Below are 22,213 nucleotides of genomic sequence, written 5' to 3'. Positions count from 1 at the left end.
TGTGTTCCTTAAAACAGGAGTTTCCCATTATTGTATCAAATCCTGCATATGTTACACCCTTAGGTCGTCTTTTAGTTTTCCTTGAAAATGTGAACATGGCATGTTTGAAAACTGACAGGTCTGAAAGAAGACTGTTTTGTTTAAAATGTAGTAAGTTTTCTGAGGCTGGTGCAGCTGTAATTAAGCAACATAACTGACATCATCTTAGGTTAGGAACCTGACCAACAAGGTACCAAAAGTCACTCACTGTGTTTAGAATAAAGTATAACTCTCTGGAAGTCCCAGTAATTATGTTCACTAACTGAAATAGACAAAAAAATGGACTTAACAAATAAAATTAACAAAGGGTCTTTTTCCATTTATATTTCTTTGCAGGAATACCATGTCAGGGATCTGTTTGTTGATGGGATTGTTCAAGTGCTCATTTGCATTTGAGGTGGACTCAAACCATTCTCCCTAGCAGTACATTATTTCTTTTCTCATTCCCATCCCCAACTATTACATTCATTAGTATGTTGTAGTGTGCAATTGCATAGTAACTAGATTTCCTTTAATTACAGTTAAGTCATACTCCAAATAAGCCCACTGAAATCAATGGACTTTAGTTAGTCATTACTAACAAGACCATTGAGTCCAGTGGGACTACTCAGGGTGTGACTTAGTACGATACAACCATAGATGGCAAGGCTATCCAACCATGTATTGCTGTGATGGATGCCAAAAAAGGTTACTCCTGTGCTAAAACTATTGTTTTTTACATGGTTGCTGGGAATAATCCAGGAAGTATAATGCGGTGTATGCAAGACAGAGAGAGTGATTGGATTTAATTGCTGGGTTGCAGATGACTTCTTAACATTATTTCATGATTATTGGAGAGAGGAACCACTGTTACTAACCTGCTTTCTGCAGCAGCACCTTTAGATTTCTTTTTCTTTTTAAGGCAAATCTAGCAATGGCTTCTTGTGCTTATCTGCTCAAGACACCACTGCCAGCGAAAATAGAGTTCAGTTACCTTTTAAAACAAAACAAATCGGTTGCTGCTCCTGCATCTTGCAACAGTTTTGGTTCCTCTCTCCTCTCCAGGAGCCCAAAGTAAGGCTAGTGGGCAATCCTTTCCTGCTGCTGCTGTTGCTACTGCTGCCTCTACTTGGCTGCTGGATGAAAGAAGCCTATAGTCTTCTCCTAAGTTTCAAAACAGACAGGGGAGCACTTGAATACAATCATTTCCTCATTAAAAGAATAATGTGAGAACCAGCTGATTCTGTCTTTACTGTTTATAGTGATTCCTTCAAACTTTTATGAAGGTGTTACATGCTGGTAGATATTATTATCTCTCCCCCCTGCCTTCCCACCCCCATTCTATCTTTCAGATGATTTGCCTGTTGCTTAAGCAGCATGTTTATGTTGACTGTGGAATTAACTGCCTCGTAATAAAACTCAAGAGGGTTTCCCCCACCCCACATACACGTATTGAAAACATGTACAGCTTCTATGATTCTGCTCCACAACGCAACCAGCCACCCAGCTCTCTTAAACATTTTAAAGTTTTTGATTGCCAAACATTGGTCCCGTTTAATTCTTTTTCTGACAGCTGAAAATGCACATTGTTGTCCTAGAGTCTCATTATACCTGTTTTTCTGTTCTCTAGACAACAGTTTAGCAGAGGTATTCCCACATGTCTTATTTATAATGGTTTTGTGCTGTGTCTTCAGCAAGGGTAAGAATACAGATTGTTAATCAGGGAGATTTTTTTTTTTTTAATATAAAATAAAATTGCTTCCCTTAGTGTTAGGCAGGAGGTTGTTTGTTTGCCCATGCAGCACACTTTTACTTCAGTTGAAAAGGAAAAAATCTATTGAACAGGCCATTAGATAATAGCTTGCTCCCCCCCTCCCCCGACCAGAGCTGTCCCAGGTAATACTGTGTTTGGGTTATGTAGTAATGTGTTTTGTCTGCCTGGATGAAATAAAATTACTTTTGAGCATTGAAACTGCACTATAAATCCTGCTTGCTGTTTAGCAGCAGTAATTTTTTGCCCCTTTTACTCTGGCCCCAAGAGCTGGAAAAATAACCAACAACAAACAGATGGCAGAGTGCCCTGCCTAAGAAGATTTATGTATTGCAAAGGAATAACCAGTTTAAAGGAAGATTCACAGAGGGGTTTTTTTGTTCAGATAATTCAGCCATTCGTTATTTCATACGGTGGAAATCTGTTCAGTGCAAAAGCATTTATCCTAGCAGTCTTTTGTATGGAGTAGTCATAGTATTTTTATTGTGTTCTGCATTCCAAAATATTGAATTTTTAAAATAATTGAACCATGTATCAGAGCTTTCTTTATTTCTTTTTTATTTTTGGTTTATGCATTTTTGAGGTTTTCACTTCCATATTTATTAATCCATGGTGTGTCCTGTAAAGATATAGTACATGCACTGGTAGTAGTGCTTGTTGTGGTTTATTTGTTTCAGCCACTGACCCTAAAAAAGAACAGACAAACAATGGCTTTAACCAGCAATCATAATCAAGATCATGCAAACAACCCAGAAAAATGTACTATGTTACAATAATTCATTCTATTTTATATAAAACTCCATAGCCAGTTTCCAACCCTCAGTCTACTACAAGAAAATAAAATAATTTTATGTTGCTTTCCAGAAGTCCAGCTTGTAACTTCTCTATTTACCACAAGAAATTCCCTCTCCCCTTGTAGATCTAACTTATTTCATGATTTTTTAGTAACTGCTGATGAAATCTATTATATTCATGTTCAAAGATGACACAGGCATATAGTAGATGTCTTCGTTTATCTCCTTCCTAAAAAATTACTGAAGTAAGCAAAAATGTATGTTGCAATAGCACTCATCCAGAATCACTGAGGGCATTTGAAATCTTAGCAGGGTCAAGGCTCAGATTGAACTTAGGCAGATCAATTAAACATTTTTTCCAAACCATGAGCACATTTTGATCACATATCAGGTTGCTGAATTGACTTTGGCCAATTGAGAAGGATCACTTTGCTCAAAGGTGTCCCTGAAGTGTAAACTTTGATTTAGCAGCTGGCAATTCTGTACCCTTGATATCATTTACAGAAAAGGCTTCCATCATTTTAGTTGTGGAGATGGGACAAGCAATCTTGGGGTACCAAATATTTAATGGGATAGAATTAATTGAATCTGTTCATATAAACTAAGCTTCAGAAGTCTAATTTCTGGCATATGTTTTACATTTAACCAGAAGTTAAGTAAATGTAAGTAGATTTATAAATAATGTGATGTGTAGGGGCCTATGATGTGTACTCCGCAAATTGTTCTACACAGTACAGCTAGCTTAAGACACAAATTACAGCCACAAAACGGCTTAACATACTCCACTGATCAGGGACTTCCGGGTTGGCGCCATCGCCGAATGGCGGACTCCCTCCGAGCTCCGGAGGGAGCCTGCTCGGCAGGGGTTGGGTTCTACCGCGTCGGCGTCGCGGGGACCCTCAAAAACCATGGGCGCTGAAACCCATGGGCATGGTGACTCGGCGGGCACCGTTTGCGCCCCCCCGACCCGCGAAGGAGCCTTTTTAAAGGCTACGGAGCGGGTGCCAGGGGGGGTGTGGTGCTATGAGTCCTCCGCTTCCCCTGCCGAGCGAAGCCGCATGCCATTTGGCGGAGAGCGCTGACTTCTTCCATTGAAAATTCAGATTAAAAAGAATAACCCGTGAGTAATTGGAAACTGGACTTAAAAAGGGAAAAAAAATTAAATTCGGAGCGAGCGGGGGAGGTGCAAAGAGGAAGTCCGTCTCCCCCCTGTCGTAGAGGATTTAAAGCAAAGGATTTAACAACTAAGATCGAGTGCTACCTTGGTTTGATAAAGTTACTAATTTCACGATGGAAAATTATAAGACTGGGCTGGAGGAGAAAAGTAGAACGTGAGCTAAAATGCAAACCCCCCCCCCCCCCGGGAACCGGGAGCGATCTGCGAGAGCGCCAGGAGAGGAGAAACAGAGGCTTTGACAGCTGTCAAAGGAGCTGTCAAAGCTGAAGAATAAAAAGAGAATTTTGTTATGAGGACTTTGCCGGTTACATTTGTTACAAATTAGATATAAATTGTTTAAAACAAGGAATAACAAGTTAATTTGACTGTTGGGTGCGATCTGGAAGGAAACTGAGTTACTATAATCCCTCTAGAGGGGCTGTGGGACACTACAAGTATTGTTGGTATGGAATTTGAATTGGACTTTTTATCTCCTGGGAAACTGCAGAAATGGAACACTATTTTGTCTACAGAGGTCTCTACACTAAAGGAGACAATAGATTTATCTATTGAAGAATGGAAGGGACTTGACGTAAAGTTTTGTTCCTGAATAACAAAGCCTCTGTAGGGGATTTAGAAGCTTTTGGAATTGGAACATTTTTGCAGGAGAGCAGGAAAAGAAACTAGAGGAAAGTGAGGAGAGAGAATAATAAGAACAACATGAACAACAAGAATTGGATAAAGTTGGAAGTGGGAACATTTGGGACATCCAGATTTGAAAGGTTTAAAAAAACAAAATTGGAGTTTTACTCTTAAATACAGAGATCTGGATGGAAAAAATGGACCTTTTTGAGATAGAGTTTTTCTGAGATTGGACACTCGAAACTAAAGATGATTAAAAAGACGGCAAAGACTATTAAAAAGACGGCAAAGTGGACTTGTGAAGGATTTCGGCCTAGATGTGGGATCTCGAGGATGACAACAGGCATTGATGGACATTGGGGAACGCAACCGGGAAAGGGGGGAGGGAAATTTGGAATCCAAAGGGTGTTAAATTATATTTTATTCTATTTTCTATTTTCTTTTATTTTAATCTGTTCTGCATATTAAAGAGGGGAACTCGTGGAAGGGAGCGGGGTCGATTTTAGGGGATGGAAAAACATTTTTAACATTGGGTTGATTATAATAAGTTTAAAATTTGGGGTAAGAACTTGTTGAATCTATTTGAAGGAATTGGAATACAAGAGGGGGTGGGGTGGGGAAGTCCTGGAAAGATGCCAATGGAAATAAGGTTATAAAATGGATGTTTTATTTCTTTTCTTTTTTCTGTTATATTTGAAAATGTTCAATAAATATTATTAAAATATTATTTAAAAAAAACATACTCCACTGATCAGGCAGTGTTGAGAGGAGGATATTTCATCAGCTGTGAAAGCACAGCATCACAAAACATTACAGTTTTTTGTGCTCCAAGGAAATATACAAGCATCATTATAAGGACTGGTACTGGTGCACATAGTTTGAAAATATTTTATTGGTGAGCTATTTTACCTTAGCAAATCCATGACGGAGAAACAAGGGCAGATTCCGACAAGCAGGAGCCTCATGACAGCCATTTAAGAATGTCCTATATGGCAGCTGCCTGCTGGCTTTGATCGTTTGGTGAAGCCCAGCATTACCATCCCTTCACTTCCCATATTTCCAAGCATATATAAGGATGCTAATGCTGGCTTCAGCCATGTGTCTGAAGGCACTAGATAACTGCCTTGGCATGTGGGAGCGGGCAACTTATATGATAAACTTTTATACCAGAGAGTAGGGGAACTGTGGCCATCCAGTTCTTGCTGGGCTACAGTTCACCTCATTCCTGCCCATTGGCCATGATAACTAAGGCTGATGGGAGTCCAGCAGCATAGGGAGAGCCACAAGTTGCCCACCTCTTTTATTCAGTGCTGAATTTTAGAAAGTGGGAGGAGAGGGAGATGTTAAGCTCAAGCTTCCCTAGATAGCATGACCCCAGATCTTGAATGAAATTATTTAGTGAAGAAGGAAAGTCACTCTAACCCTAATCTAAATTACTCTCTTTATTTATTATTACTTATGTACTACAATTGAATTTAGCATTGAAAGCAGTTTCCAGGATTCAACCATGGTGGTGCTTGGCTGTACTTTTAAATGGTGACTCTATGGATTCTGTATGTCTGGTTTCATCTCCAGAAACTAACTTAAATATAAGTTTTGCCATCATTCATGAATATAATCAAGTCGCTTTACATCAAGAGCTGAGAAAAATTGTTATCCCTATCTCCCTGTTCCCAAGCTTATTCATTCATTAAGGAGCTCAGGATAGTGTACAAGGTTCTCTCCCCTCCCTTTCCTCCCTTTTATTCACACAGCAATCCTGGGAGGTAACTAGGCTGAGAGATAGTGAATGGCCCAAAGTCACCAAATACTGCATTTTGATAAGCACGCACACCCCAACAGCTTCAATACAAATTGAGAATTGCTCATCAGGTAAAGACATACCTGCCCTGTCTCAACCCAGTGGTGTGAACATTGAGCAGGCAACTGTGATACACATCAAAGTCTGCTGACATGTACAGTAATGTGCAAACACAGCAAAAAAGAACAATTTTGATCTGTTTTAAGCCAGCAATGTGTGTACAACCTGAGTCAGACCAGTTCTAGTCCAGTATACCTCCCCCCCCCCCTTTGGGCTAATGGTCTTAACCACTATTAGCACACTAGCTCTCATGTGAATCCTGCAGCACATTATAGAAAGATTCAGCTACATGTAGAAACATAGTCCTCAGGATCATGGCCAAAGCTGAAACCAGCATTTGTCCTATAACCACCCATACCCATATGTACTATGAATGGGCACAGGAAAGTTGACCAGCATTTTCAGAGAGGTCCCTATTGGCCCAAATTGTAGCTCTGGTGCAGGAAACAGAAAAATCAAAAGATAATAGTTGCAGCTCTGCCAGTGGAATTTAAGCAGTGCTACAGACACCGATTTAGATGACTGTCATTTCAGCCATCTCCCTGTTCTGTTAAGAAAACATGGCAGATACAGAAAACGTCTCTTAACTCGTGTAGAGCCCCGATGCTCTGAAAGAAAACCTCCCTTGTGTAATAGGCTTCAGTGAGCAAATAATTATTTAAATAGAATCAGTGTGACTATGAATATGACAACTGTTTCTTCAGTTATAATGCCAGGGGGAGGGGGTTTAGGAGAAAGCAGTGGAGGAATTTCTTCAAAAAGACAAATGAACAGAAGGCTCCCCCTTTTTTTTGTTAAAAATGGTGGGAATTTCATTTTTGAATTTTAGTGAAAATGGTAGTGCAGTGTGTAATATTACGAAGTGCGTGTGAATATACCTGTAATGCAAGTAGGTTTTTATGATCAGTTTTTATTGCAGGCACAAAAAGTGTTGCTCCATCTACTTTTTCTTTAAAATTATTATTATTATTTTTTGCGCTTATGGTTTTCTTGCCGCTCAATCCAGTTGTGTCTCAACCAAAGCACATTTGCAGTTTCTGCAGCCATTTGCCTCAAACCAAAGCTCAGTGTACATTCGGGTATACAGTGCAGAAATCCTCAGTCTTTTACGGTGGTAGGCAATCCATGCACAGAGTCACATTTGGGCAAATGAAGCTGTTCCAGACACAGGGGGAAACTAGTGACTGCACAGAGATCCTGCTTTTTCTGCACAGTGACTGCACAGAGATCCTGTGCAAACTAGTGACTGCACAGAGATCCTGTGCAAACTAGTGACTGCACAGAAATCCTGGTTTTTCTGCACAAAGAAAGCTGGTTTTTCTGGGCAGTTATGCAGTTTTGCATAATCTGTCTCCTACTGATTCAGACTTCAGAATCCATTTTTTTTAGATGGCCTTACATTGCAGAAATGTTTGGAGGGTCGGATGTTTCTGGGTATATACTCTGATACGGAGCTCTGCTGCCAAGCTCATATCACTGGGCTTCAAGTGAGCCTTCGTGCAAGGACCAGATCTCAGGAGCTGAAATGATAATATGCACAAAACTGTCCTATACAGCTCCATTCAATATGTGCCTGAACTGGAGCTCCTGCAAAGTTTTGGGTCAGGCTGTCCCTTTTAAAATAAAGGGCAGGTGTGCGTGTAACATTGTTAGATTCTGCTGCAGATACACATTTACTCTTCTCACAGCAACCTTGCTTTTTCTGTATGTTTTAGTCCGCAAGACCAAATGACATGAGCTGTTCCACCCACCAACCCCCCCCCTTTTTAAACAAAGCAATGAGCACTCACCTCTCTTTCTTTCCTGCCTCAAAGCCAAATCCACCCTTTACTTTTTCTAGCAGATAGGGTGTGATTTTCCACGTTTCACTTGATACAACCCAAAACACCTTGGTACAGCTACAGCATCACAGTTAAAATCGAAGGCCACAAACCGTCCGAACGTTTTCTTACAAAGGCTTAAGACCACATTGGGTCAGTGGCAGCTAAAGTACTGGGCTGCTTGGAACATAGGTTTATACGAAGTCTAGCATTCAGTCTTGGGCAAATCTCTCAGCCAAACCTACCTCACCAGGTTGTTGCGACTTTAAACTCATTGCGTGGTAGTGCACCCATGGTTTGCACACAGACAGTTGTACCTTCAATCTCCAGATGGAACGGTCTTGTTTAGGAGGACTGAAAGGGGCTCCTTCCTCAGTCGGAGTGGACAGTGCTAGGCTGGTAGTCTGACTGCATTAGGCAGCAGCATCTGGAGGAAAAGGGGGAAGTAAATATAATCAAATATTTTTACTGGTTCTGGTGGATTGGACCCAGAATTGTTAAGTCTTTCTTGGGCTCTTCCTTCCAAAATTCAGCCTAATGATTTGCTGTGGGCTGTTTTCCCACAGACTGATCACCATTGCCTCTCCTATAGGACAAGCATGGCATCTAGCCCAGGAATACAGATCCCTGACTGTAGGACAGTCTCATGATACTTGACTGCAGTTTAACTCACATGTGAGCTAAGTTTGGTGTGGTATATAGCTAGAACAGGACCTTGACCCATATTTTCTTTTTTAAATTATTCTGACTTTCAACTTCTTATAATAAAGCCTGGGGCTAGTTCTTGGAACCTATTCACTCTACATTGCAACTCTTTTTCAATCACAGATTTCACTGTTATCTTCTTCTTTTTAATGTTTTATATATTTGTAGTTTGTGGGCAGGATCATTAGGGTCACTGGAGAAGAGAGCGTGTGTGCGCACGCATGTGCCTTAATTTGCTGGAATTGTGACAATAGTGTTCTTTCACTGTTTGAAAAGAGGTCAAAATAATACCCTCAGTTTGTCATTGGACTAGAAAGCAAAGGATACCAGCCGCAAATCCCTTGGAAGCATTCTTGTAAGTCTTTACAAAGCATTTCAACAAAGGATAAAGAAATACTATATGGATGCTACACAAAAGACTATAGTAGTACTTCTTTCTCAAGATGACATGGTAACTTAGATACAGCTGTTGTTGTGAGCAATTAGTCCTGTGCAATGCAATGCAGATGTTGATGTGCAACTGGGTTTGCATCTGAATCAGCACCAGTAACGCACATGGAAGGCCTCTTATACACCCTGTTGCTTGATTGGGGCAGCTCAAAAGAAGTACATGTCAAATGCTCTATAGCCCAGCCTGTTTCTCTGGATCATAATCAATCACTCAAAATTTTATTTACAATTTTCAGATTTTATCACCCTTGCAAAATCTGCAGGCAGCTGAACAGGCCACCTGAAGATTTCACTGCTAACACAAACTGCTGTTCTGCACAACATAACCACTCCAGCATCATTCAGAAAGCTTGCAATGGCATCACACAAACTTGCAGCTAGTGAATTGGCAACCAAATTAATACTTCTCACTATTACAGTTAAATTCAAGTAGGAAAAATGCTGGCCACAAGGAGAGTGGTCTTTTGCTTCTGCCCTAAGTCCCACAGCTGTCTCCAGAGCAAATGGGTGAGGTCAGAAATGATGGCCTTGTGCATTTAGTCACTCTTTGGTTGCTTCGTTATCATTTTACTTCCATTCATAAAAAACGCTGGCTGTTTCTCAGTTATTGCATTGTTTGGAAATAGACATCTTGTTCCCATTTTTAAATATACAAGACTGAAACTACTTTTTTAAAGCCAAGTACTGTAGTAATTTCCGCATTACAATATTTCAAATGCCTTGTTTGGCCTACAAACGCACCACAGCAACCTACAAATAAGCCTATGGCAGTTCAGAGATGAGTATTGAGTATATAGTTAGCTGTAAACTCGTGCGGCACATGGCTGGGTAGGTTTTTTGGCAGAGCCATTCTCCCAACCTGCAGTGATGTGATGCTAAAGATATTAGCAAATTAACACCATGAAGCTTGCCAGCTTATTCGCCAGAGTCTTGCTTGCTCTCTCACTGCTGTAATTAAAACTAATTATTTTCTAAAACATAGTAATACATGAATATGTGCAATAATCATTTTGTAGTGGGCAATCTGTGAAGTTTTTTTAAAGCTCCCCCCTTCCCCTTTGGCTTGTTCTCCCACATGTTGGCTGCTGAGTAAAACACTGCATTATCATTTTACAGAAAAGCAAAGCAGCCCAATAATAATCAGGCTAGATTTTTATTATTCTGCAATATCCATCATATTTTATTTAGCCTTTCTTTCCCCGTCTACTATTTTTAAACACATTTTGCATAGTTAACAAAAATGTGTTGAGCTTAGTTAGCTATATGTTCTATACCAAATGTGGAGCTCCTTTTGCTCACATACATTTGTGACTGCATTGAGATCTGCAGGCTTCTTTTTATTTTGAAGGGTAATAACAGAAATGAAAGTTCAACTAATAATATTTACCTGTTATGTAGCAGAAACTACAAATGTTCAAAAATGCTTATACTTTAAAATTTGGTTTTGCCCCTGTATATTCCATGGAGATAGCAAATACTCTTAATACTCTCTCTCTCTCTCTCTCTCTCTCTCTCTCTCTCTTACGGTGGCAACTGTATACATAGTACTCTGCAGATTTCTTAAGGGGGAAAGTGAAATGCCCCCAAGGCTTGTATTCTAGAATAGTAGGAAATACACCAAATTGGAGGAGACAGAGACAAGAATAGGAAGGAAGGAATGCGAACAGCAAATTTAAAATATTACAATGCAATCATTTATACGTGTCCAGTCAAAAGTGAGTCCCACTGAGTTCAGGGGAGCTTATTCCCAATTGAGTGTGTGTAAAGTTAGGCTGTAATCTGAACCACACTGACTAAGGAGTAAGGCCCATTGAACTCAACAGGACTTAGATCTGAGTTTGCAATTGCCTTGCAGCAGTTTAAAGCAAAGGCCTCTTGGAAAAAGTGAGCTTTCAGGATGGATTAACCAAACAAGAGAGATGACACTATGCACATATTGGGCAGGGTCTCTGGTGCATGGGGACAGCAAGGGGAAATGTGTGAAGTCAGATTAGAGAGTAAGAAACATTAGGGTAACTGACGATGGTAGAGTTGGAGGGTATAATAATTGGTAATAAAGGACCAAAAGAGTGAGGCAAGGTTTTGGAGACCTATAAAGGTAAGTCCATCCTGGATGAAGGAGGGTATGGGAAACCATGTACAGATTTGAGGAGGGGATCAAGCAATGGGAAAGGCAAATGATTTGTGTAGTGGCATTTTAGAGAGAAGTGAAAAGGCTGAGACATGACAGGAAATGCTGAAAGGGATGTTTCTGGAATCACATCATCAAGATGTTTTGCTCTCACTCAAACCTTTGGGATGTGGTAGGCTGAGGATTTAAGAAATTATTCCCCCCTTCCCAAATAATTTTACTAGTTTTCATGTAAATACAAGAACAACATATAACTACAGTAACTTGTCCAGTGGTACATTCTTAGAAATTGTTGTTTTTAAAGTATTCATTCCACAGTGTCAGCTTGCACTGTTTGTTCACACAGTTTTATACTGTACAGAGAAAACACAATCTACATAATTGATTTGAATGTTTCTTTTGACTTTCGGCTTTGAAACATGAAATTCAGGAAAAATGCGACAATAGCTCTGTACTGCACTTTTCCCACCTTCAAAACAATGAGAAGAAAATGAACATTTCTTTGGCACACCTCTGGAAAGTGTCTGCATAAGTGTTATCTGAACGAGAATGATCAGCATTCAGCTATGTTCCCAGCTGACTTCTTTAAGAAGGAAAATAGCTGAATACCCACATCGGCCACAGAACAAATCTACAGAATAATTTACAAGTTGAAGAATGTAGTTGAGTAGGTTGTAGGCTTGGGATTTGGCAACTAAGAGGCTCAGAGAAATATTATGTGATATTTTATAGTGTAATCATACAGATTTTATTGTGGTACTCAGATAACATACCACAAGGGCCAATTCAAACCTTAATTTATTAGTTGGAACAGCTGATGTGAGAATCATTCGCACTTCTGTTTTTCCACTAATGAAGTCATATATGAAACATTGCCACATGAATTTGACCCATAAAGGAATTCCGTGGGCACAAGAGTTTGGGTCAGAACACAAATCCACCTGCAAGATCTGTTTATCAGTGATGGGGACATTAAGAGGGAAACAGAAGCAGGAGTATTTCTTGTGTTTGTTGTTCCCACTTATGATAGGTTGCCATATTTCAAAAAGTGAAAATTTGTTGAGCTTTTTTGGCAAATTTGTTGAGCTTTTTAGACAAAAGCTGGGTTTTTTAAAATTCCAATGTGGGTCCCCATATGCCCAGATTTTCCCGGATATTTTAACAGATTTCTGAAAATTCCCCTGGACACTATTTTCGGCAGACAACTCCCAGATATGTCCAGGAAATTCTGGATGTATGGCAGCCCTAAACTTATGAAGTAAACATCCAAATTGACCATAAGTCAACTGGTGCTTGTTCACATCTTTGAAAGTGCAAAGGAACCTATTCCAGCACTGAAAATGCTCTCATGAAAACCAAATCATCAGTTTCTCTTATACTGCCACTCTCCAGGTAGCTATAAACTCAGCCTTGGGCCTAAATACTCTGGGGTGCCGTATTATTGTATAATAAGTATGCATTGTATAGTGACTGCTAAAATGCTAGTAACCAAAGTAGCTTTTCATAATGCAAACATTTGTGCTTGAGAAAGTGACTTAAGAATCAAACATAGTTTGTTACTCCACAAATCCAAGAGGTACCTAATGAAGTTGTCCGCAATTTTTCAGCATTACCATGGCAAGCATATATGGTTTGGATTATATTGCTGTCAGTTATTAAAGTGAGTCACTCAATAATTAGATATTAAAATTAGACCTTAAAACTGTGTTTCAGTTTGTAGAGTGATTATGTGGGTGTACTATTTTGGAGACATTTTCTCCTATTGCACATATAGCACTTAACTTGTGAGATCTAAAGGACTTCTCAGCCTCTGTAAAAGATGGAGTATTGATATATATTTCAGTTTCTTGTATCATCAGTTTTTGACACACTGAGAAGTCAACCTTGATGCTAAATCGTACCTCCTGTTTTTGATTAGCCCCTATGGGTCTTGCAGATATGATGACTCCAGGCGAGTCCAAACTGCCCATCCCTCTCAAGCCAGATGGAAAAGAAGATGGGCCTCCTCAGTTTGAGAGCAAAAAGGTACTTCCCTCACCTGCATGTGATGTTGGTTTGGCGCAGCAGAACTCTGCTATTTTGTCCTTCATTCTCTGATTTGAGCTTGCCCTTTTCTGTTCTATCCCGCATGCTCTTTTCCATTCACATGCAATCTGGTTTTTTTATGTTTTATTTTCTTCCCTTCATTGTGTGGATCTGAAAGTTACTAGTTCTTATGGCATTGTAACTCGCGGGGGCAAGGGAACATACGGAAAACCATGTGGGGAAATTGAGCTACGCCACTGGGTGCGCGGGGGGGGGGGGGTCTTACCTTGGTACTTGCAGCCATTTCCTCTATCTTCGGTTATAGCTTCCTGTTTTGGCCGTTTCAGCAGCAGCATACTTTTGCTTTCCTGCCTTATTTGATAAAAATAAGGTTGAACAGCTTTATTTGTTTTTTTCTCTTTATCTCATGAGGGGAAACCCATGCTTGATACTCCATTTAGCTTGAGGGAAGCATGGTGGCATAGCGACTTCAGCCAAGCATCCAGCAAACTTTCCAAATTATATAATAATGTTGTTTTGATAATTTACGTATTATCTATATATTTATTTATTTACATGTATATGTGTTTTCTGTGTGTGTCTCTATGTGTTTCTCTCTCTCTATGTTTTATATAGTTAAAAAGAAAAAGAATGGTCAATCTGTTTAAACTGGATGTATTTTTTTCATTTTTAATAAAGTTTGCCCTGCCTTTGTCCTCTTTTTTTATTCCTCTACCACAGGATAGCTACATCTCTCAGGGTATTTCACAGCCCCCAACCCCAGGCAACCTGCCAGTCCCTTCCCCAATGTCCCCAAGTTCTGCTAGCATCTCCTCATTTCATGGAGATGAAAGTGATAGCATTGGCAGCCCAGGCTGGCCAAAGACTCCATCAAGCCCTGTAAGTGGCTCTGGCTTTTGTTTTGGTTTTTTTGTACTTATTATATTTTAATGCTTGCTTGTTTGTTTTATAGATTCTTTCCTTCATTATTTATCCACTAAAGGATTTTCTTTCTTTGTAATGACAGAGGAGGCTAAATTCTGCCCTAAGTTATGTTCCTGCAGCTCATTGTTTGACTCGGTTCTAGTGGGGAACAGAGCTTGCTTGGCTGAGGGCAAAATTTAGTCCAGTCCTTTTATATAAAAAGAAGATTAAATTTATGTATATCACAGAAGTTGGCTTTTCTTGTAATACAGCAGATGTTGTGAAGAAAACATATTTCTCATAATGCATCAGCTTACAGAGCATGCTAACTGTGTTGGTTAAGGACATTTTGTCTCAGTTACTGGGTCCAAACTCTTTGCAAAATTGTTTCCCCCCCATTTGGGTGTTGAGTAGCATTACCATCTAAAAACAGGAATAAAACTCTCCTTCCTTGAGGAATTGGGTGATTTCTGAGTGTACATTATAATTTGGAGCAATCATAATCTCCAAATACCCAAACCTGTTTGCTGTCATAAAAATATTATACAGGATAAAATTGTATTTATACATTACAGGAAAGTTACTTTTTTCAAATTGACAGTATCCACTTGCACTTAAAAAACACATGTAGTCTTCAGACAGCATTGTAGTTTCAGAAGTATTTGTTCATTAAAAACAAAATGATTTTGAATAGGATGATGCTGAAATAAAACTGCTAGCACATTTTGCAAATCTAAGCAGGGTCTGCTATGGATTCAAATTGCATTGTAGGAGGTTGGACTAGATTACCCTTGGGATCCCTTCCAATTCTACAGTTCTTTAATTCAACTAAACAATTGTGCTAGTGGAAGCCAGCACAGGTCCTGCTTCTACCCCATATTCTCCTCTTGTACCCCCCATGCTCCCGACCCAAATTGGCTCTGGGAGGTTGGGAGACACACACACCCCAGAACAATGCAGGGGTGGGGAGGAGAAGGGAATTTGTTCCATCTAGCAAGCCGATGTGCTTTTGCTGACAGAATGATCATAATGTTGAATTCCTCCTAAAATCTTAACATGTTTTATTTAACCACTGCAATTTCATTAGACAAATAAATAACTTATTTTAAATAAATTTTGGAGTCCTGACAGCATGAAGAATGGGATGTTCAGTTGCAATGATCACTAAACATACTAAAGGGTCTTCAGTTAAATCCTAATTTTCACCAGGACACCTTAATGGAAAAGAAAATTCCAGAAGACAATAAGAAAAAATATTGTATAAAGGGCTTGGAGGGGGGAATGATATCTAAAAAGATATTTTCTTAAAAAATATTTTATTAGTATCTGATTTCATCAGACAAATACTTGATCCAAACTTAGAAAAAGACATGCAGCTGACTCCCAAAAAAGCAGCACCAGGTCTAGTTCCCACCTCCATGCTGTCTAATACAAGGACATACCATTTCCCCGATTTTCTAGTCTTCTGCATTTCCCCGTACCACTCCATATCACTGGTGGCCATTGGCAGAGAGACACTGAATATGATTATATTAAGGCACATGTACTAGTGGGAAGCTGCCAGCCCATGAACCAGATGAGAACTGAGGGGCTTCCCCAACCAAACCACACACACAGGCTTGAAAATAACCTTCCATTGGAGCCACAGGAAAGCTATTCTCAAGCCTAATTGCCGCACCAGAAGGAACACACTACAGCTCCACTTCCAAAACTCACCACCTTCACCTGCTGCAATTGGACTTGAAAATAGCCTCCTGCTGGTGCGGTGCCAAACAATGGCTGTGTTCAGTCTCCATCAACCCAGCTGCAATCTCCATTAAGATCACTCTCGCTGGCAATCAGGCATGTAAAAACTAGAATTCCCCTTTCAAGCCTAATTGCTTTGGGCTGGGGTGGGTGTGATATATGGTCTACATTTGGGTGCCCACTGTGACCCTTACCCACTTTTGTTTTGATGCCACTCGTGACTTCCAGAAGGTTGTCTATGGGATAACATACCCTAGGGCTGAAAAAGGTTCCCCAACTTTGTATTAGACATTATGGAAAAGGTCACGGTTGATATACATACAGCTGCTGCTTTTAATGACAGCCATGTGTTTATCTGGTTTGGTTCGTGAAGATTAAAACAATCCGGTGTCCCAAAAATGAAAAACAATATTTCCAGGCAAATTGTTTCTCTTAAGAGTAGATTGCTAAGCTTTTATCAGTGGGCAAAATGAATACCAGCACAAAAGTCACATGCAAAAAGAAAAAGAAAGGTAACTAATATTTTAAATAAGTGCATTATGTTCTAGAGGGTTTTTGGAGATATGTGCTCATAGCCCTTAGTGTGAAAGCATCAACAAAAGTAGAGAAGAACTAGGGAAAGAGGGTATGACTTTGAGTCTCAGAAGGCATATGGTGGTGTGTGTTCCCTCTAATGTCAAAACTGGCCATGCCTGAATGCTTATCTAAATGGACAACTCTACAAAGAAGAAATTTATTGTATTTTCTTGAGTATTTTACTTTTTCTTAAATGGGCACAGAGAGGCATTAAGTGCATAGACAGTCAGTCTTTCTAAATATTTCTGGAAATGCAGAACATCTTTACGGTAGAAAATATGTATTCATGAGTTCTTTAAGCTGTTATTCATCCCCAGGGGAGCCTGTTAGAAATGCATGTTTTGTTTCCACATAAATTAAAGAGAACCATTTCAGATTTTGGGGGGGATAGAGAAGGTGGGAGTAATTACCTTTCTGCTTTCAATTTAGAGTAAACACTCACTTCAGATATAGTTCTTAGAATTTATTGTAAAACTTTCTCCGAAGACATCTCTATGATTTGATTGAGTTTAAAAGTTCTAAGGAACCAGAAAAGAAATAACTTGGGTTAGGTATATATTCTTCCTTTTACCATAATCCTTTGATTTCAGTGAAAATTATTTCAAAGAAGCAAATTTCAGATCAGGGTGCTAAATTATATAGATATATTTGGGTTAGCAGATAATTATCTGGTTAGCAGATTTTACTAACCTTATCAATTATCAGATCTGGGTGTTCAGGATAGCAGCTTTGTATTCTTTATATCAATTGGCCGGAGGATACCAAAAACCATATCCAACATCTGGTCAGATTCTTCACATATTTCTAGCAGAGAGGGTTTTCTAGAGCTGGCATGCTTTTCGGGAAAATATGAAGACACTGGGTTGAGTGTCTCCTGAGAGAATTTCAAACTGGGTATCTTCAATTCTGCTGTTAATAGGATCAGTTTATGTTTACTCTGTGTACATAAATAGGCTAGCAATAAGTGGCATATTTGAGAGAATATGTGTGTGAGCACACAAATTCGGAACTCTTAAATTCTTCACTGTGGGTATCATCAGTATACAAAGCCAAGTATCTGTAGTACCCCGAAGGCATACCGAGAAGGGCTGCTGGTCAGTGGCACATGATTTGCATGCAAAAGGTCTCATCTCTAGTGTTTCCAGGTAGAAGTGGGAAAGACTCCCACCTGAGAGCTTCTGCTAGTCAGTGTTGAAAATACTAAGCTAGACCTGGTCTTAGTATAAAGTATCTTCCTATATTTGAAGAGATACACATTGCTTCCCTCCAGGGGGCCCTGCCGTACACAGCCTTTCTGTGTACACAGATTCTGCCTCACACAATGAGAGTCATTTCCCCCATTAATATATAACTTAGAGTGAACATGTGAGATAGCCAGCAATCACCAGGGAATGTTAACAATACCCCATGTGTTCAATTAATGTCCAGATATACAGAGATAAGTTAGTAAATGTGGACAACACTATAATAGTTATAATAAACAATCACTAGTTTAGCTACCATTCTGGAAATTGACCAGATATATGCAAGATAGTTATGAATTTTGGACATTCACAATAACATATACAAATTACAGGATGGTGAATGCTCCCCCAATGAAGGCTATGCAGTCTTCAGAATTTTTCAGGCACTCAAAAATTGATGTGCACTGAACTTTGCTATAGTTCACCTGTGACTATTTATTGCTAGATGCACATGCTTGCAGAGGTGTGTTGCATGAACACATGGGAAGAAATGTTCACTACAATGTAACTGTTGAGAACAGACAGGTTTGGAATAATAAATGCACAACTACTGTCCACGTACATCAGCATACTTTTCCAGTCACAAATGTTTTAAATACTGGATAACACACATCTGATACAGAAATTATATTATTTACTCATCTTGTTTCAGAAGGCTTTCATCAAGCAATACTTTTGGTTAACTTAATACCAGCACAATGACTTTACTTACCCTGCTGTACATCAACAAAATCATTTGAGGCTACATTCATTATTTTTTACTATTTACTCCAGCTTTAATTTTTGCACTGACTTCAGTTCATAGTTTATTGATTTTACAATGCAATAAATATTAGAATTGTGAAGTATAAAACTTTGCTTGAAGGAAGTATGTTCTATAGGCAGAATCTGGCCATACAAAGCTTCTGTAATCTGTGCTTGACCAAGCAGTTGCATGTGCAAAATGTGAAATTTTTAATGTTTTTAGCTGTGGGGTGCAGACAGCAGAAATCAAGCCCTCTGTGGAAAGATTTTTTCCTTATTCTTCTGAAGTTAATATTTCATTTTAGAGGAAAATTGCACCCACTTCACTGAGCTTGACAGCCTGAAAGCTCCTGCAGTGAGAAGCCCTTCTTTCCTTCTGTAAATAGTAATGTTTTCAGATTATGTTGTCACTTTGTGGCCTGTTGCCATCTCTTTGAAAAGTGACTTTTCTTTATGTAGACAGTACAAGTGCCCAGCAAAGAAAAGACGGTAAACTACTTCCCCTTTTTTGATGATATAGCTTTATAAGAAGAAGTATTTCACTGTGTAAAATTGAAAAACCTTTGTTTGGCCATTAAGTCTGAATGTTTCTTGTAATAGGCAATTGGAATGGCAGCTGAATGAAAAATTATTAAGGGTTATATTATTAAGGGATAACATGTGCTTCAAGTATTGAGCATGTGGAATCACAAGCAAGAAAATATAAAAATTAATTAACAATAGTAGTGTTGGCTGCAATAATTAGTTGTTTGGGGGCAATAAATCATTTCTTCCCTGCATTCCAAATATATTGACGTATCCAAAATGATATTGTGAATATATGTGAAATATCTATAGCCCTTTTTGCCTTTTTAAAAATTCACTATTTCATAGCTTACTATGCAATTGTTTTTAAGGGCAAAGTTGATAAAGAATTAATATCCTCCTAAATTAAGCAGTAGGAAAGGCAATAAGATGTGCCACATTCTCCTGTTGCAACCCTCCATTTGCATCTAGTAAACCCCAATTCAATCTAAGTAATTAATAAGTGTCCCTTTGGTAAATATGCTAAAAGCAAACTGATACTGTCCTTTATTTCAGAATGTGACCAACAACTTTACATAAGAAGCATCACTGTGAATAAATGAGAATTTTGTATATAAAGCAAAAAAGGAGCCAAGGTGATTTGGTTAATTAAAAACAATGGACTCCATCCCAAGCAGGGAAGTCAGTGAAACAAGATGAGACCTTGGCAACTGCCCCAACATCAAGCAACTATTGCTATCATCATTTTAAAGAGTTTTTGCCCCTTCAGCTTCACATGCAGGTGGTACAAAGGGATGTAGGGGAAGAAATGATATGTCATGTTTGAATGACTCGAGACAGTTAGGGTTTCATAAACAACACAGAATTAGAATTGAGCTCAGAAGACCATAGGAAGACCCTAGAAAACTGATAAAAGGTACTTTTGACAGCTCATGCACTGCAATTGAGTGAGAACATTTTTAATAACCATGTTGACTTACTTTCACCAACTTTTTAGCCAGATATAGCAAGAAACCAGATTTGGCAAAATTGATTTGACCTGTTCCATTCTACGATTATTTCTTCAGAAGTGTAGGTTTCCCACCCTTAGCTCTTCACTCTCATATCTGGTGGCATTCATTTTAAGGTGAATTTCCAAGCAATCTTTTTTGTTTTCCTCCTATATCATATAGCTTAATGAAGCTACGTTATGAATGACTTGAGGCATCATCAGAAACTTGCCTTCTGAGATCCAAAGTTCATGTATAAGGGCAAAACATAAAAAATCATAAAAGGGGGAGTTTGGGCCCTTTGTTTTACAAAATCAGATGAGCAAACTGCAGCATGTGGACAGAATGTATTGTTTGTGCCTGAACTAGTAGCCTTCATTCCTGCCTGTTGTGTGATAGCTTTAGTTTAACATCCTCTCTTTGTCACCATTGTGAGTTTCTTACTATCTTTTCCCTTCTTGCCCCTACCCCAATGCTTTTTTAAAAAATGCTTTTGCTTTAGAAATCAAATTCGTCTACCACAACTGGAGAGAAGATCACAAAAATGTATGAGCTGGGAAACGAACCAGAGCGCAGAATGTGGGTGGATCGGTATCTCAACTTCATGGAAGAGAGGGGAACGCCTGTGGCCAGTCTGCCTGCTGTAGGCAAGAAGCCACTAGATCTTTTCAGGCTGTATGTCTGTGTTAAGGAGATTGGAGGTTTAGCGCAGGTAAGAAATACTTATGTCTTGGTGTTCGTTGGCATCCATCTGTCTGGAGAGACAATGGAGTGCGCCTCTGGGGGTGAAGTCAGACCGCTGTGTTAGCAGCACCCAAGTCTAAGAACCAGGGCTATTCTGGATTTATTGAGCATATGTGCGGAAGTATTTTCTTGGATAGCATATAGATATTAGAAACTATAAATAATAATTATGTCTTTCCACTACAGCTGTAGACGATACATCTCAGTATACCATTTCTGTGAAAAATGCACAAGTGTCTGTTTTGTCATATGCACCTGTGTTTCAGAGCTGGTATATGCAGTATTGGAATTTAGTTTGCAAGAATTCACAAGGTATACACTTCTTTCTCATCACAAGCACAGAAAAATGTCATTGTGCAGCTCTAAGACTTACAGGCTTTGATATCGTACGGCATAAAGCAAGATTCATTCTAGTCGGCCACCATATGTAAGGCTTTCAATAAAGAAACTCACTGAATCACCTTAGTATGTTCAAAATTGGTTATAATTCATTTTGAATCTTGTTTGACTGTATATCTTGTTCTGCAAAGAGACCACTGATCTCCATCACAAGAAGCCCTGGCATTACAGCACTTGAATTAGGAATTACTAGCTAAATGATCCTTCAACTAGTGGCTATTTTGGAAGAGACATGGCCTTTCATTTTAATTTTTTATATCAATGTCAGAGCACTTCAGCAGTGAAAAAAGGCCTTATTATTGCCATTTTAAATTAGTTTTTAGAAACTGTTGTTTATAATTGGAGTCTGCATGCTTGTTTGAGTGCCAGAGCGAATAAGTACATAGTAAGTGGAAGATAGATTGGCTAACTGCACATTACAAGCCCCAGCCCTTCCCCAAGTGTAAAGAGTAGAGAAGGTATGCCTGGCAGAAGATACTGTGTTTTGTATAGCTATATCAACAGGTTCTTTAATGGTTTTATAAGTGTAAATGCTGTTTGTGTGTTACAAATGAGTGTGGGAGTAATGAGCATTAGTTAAAAGAGGCAAATAAAACAAACAAACCAAGGCATTAAGTGCTGTGTTTTTTCAAATGTCTCCTGGCTTTCATCAGTCCACTTGGTTGCAATCCACTGATTCTGCTATTTATTTATGCTAGGTTAATAAAAATAAGAAGTGGCGTGAGCTGGCAACCAACCTAAATGTTGGCACTTCAAGCAGCGCAGCCAGCTCCCTGAAAAAACAATATATCCAGTACCTGTTTGCCTTTGAATGCAAGATTGAACGAGGGGAGGAGCCCCCTCCAGAAGTCTTCAGCACGGGAGATACCAAGAAACAACCTAAGATTCAGCCGCCATCTCCTGGTAAGCAGAAGAACTGCAGGAACATTGGTCATTTTTTCTTAAAATG

The 22,213-nt window shown here is 39.2% G+C and overlaps 1 protein-coding gene and 1 long non-coding RNA gene across 17 annotated transcripts in view; one reads left to right on the top strand and one right to left on the bottom strand.

Annotated features, from left to right (window-relative positions):
* ARID1B (AT-rich interaction domain 1B) overlaps positions 1-22,213 on the top strand; it is a 365,703-nt gene that overhangs the window by 315,734 nt on the left and 27,756 nt on the right. For 9 of the 13 annotated variants that reach the window (XM_079971467.1, XM_079971476.1, XM_079971472.1 and 6 more), the window contains 4 exons: positions 13,267-13,373; positions 14,115-14,273; positions 20,624-20,833; positions 21,963-22,167. In XM_079971467.1, coding sequence (XP_079827593.1) covers positions 13,267-13,373; positions 14,115-14,273; positions 20,624-20,833; positions 21,963-22,167 — 681 coding nt within the window. The remainder of the gene's footprint in view (positions 1-13,266; positions 13,374-14,114; positions 14,274-20,623; positions 20,834-21,962; positions 22,168-22,213) is intronic. The other 4 variants (XM_079971468.1, XM_079971475.1, XM_079971471.1 and 1 more) reach the window with 3 other exon arrangements.
* Positions 727-20,617, bottom strand: LOC307213571. Of its 4 annotated transcripts, none has more exons than XR_013837568.1 (4): positions 15,398-20,617; positions 13,660-13,741; positions 8,308-8,489; positions 727-2,475 (listed from the first exon to the last, which is right to left on the bottom strand). It is a non-coding gene; the product is annotated as an uncharacterized lncRNA (long non-coding RNA). The 4 variants fall into 4 exon arrangements; XR_013837569.1 differs by having other exon boundaries at positions 8,380-8,489; XR_013837571.1 differs by lacking the exon at positions 727-2,475 and having other exon boundaries at positions 8,178-8,489; positions 15,398-15,511; positions 17,310-20,617.

The sequence above is a fragment of the Podarcis cretensis genome (genome assembly GCF_951804945.1).
Source record: "Podarcis cretensis genome assembly, chromosome: 3".
In the NCBI taxonomy this organism is placed as follows: Eukaryota; Metazoa; Chordata; class Lepidosauria; order Squamata; family Lacertidae; genus Podarcis; species Podarcis cretensis.
Note: the sequence above shows the minus strand (reverse complement) of the source record. Positions and strands in the feature narration are given on the sequence as shown.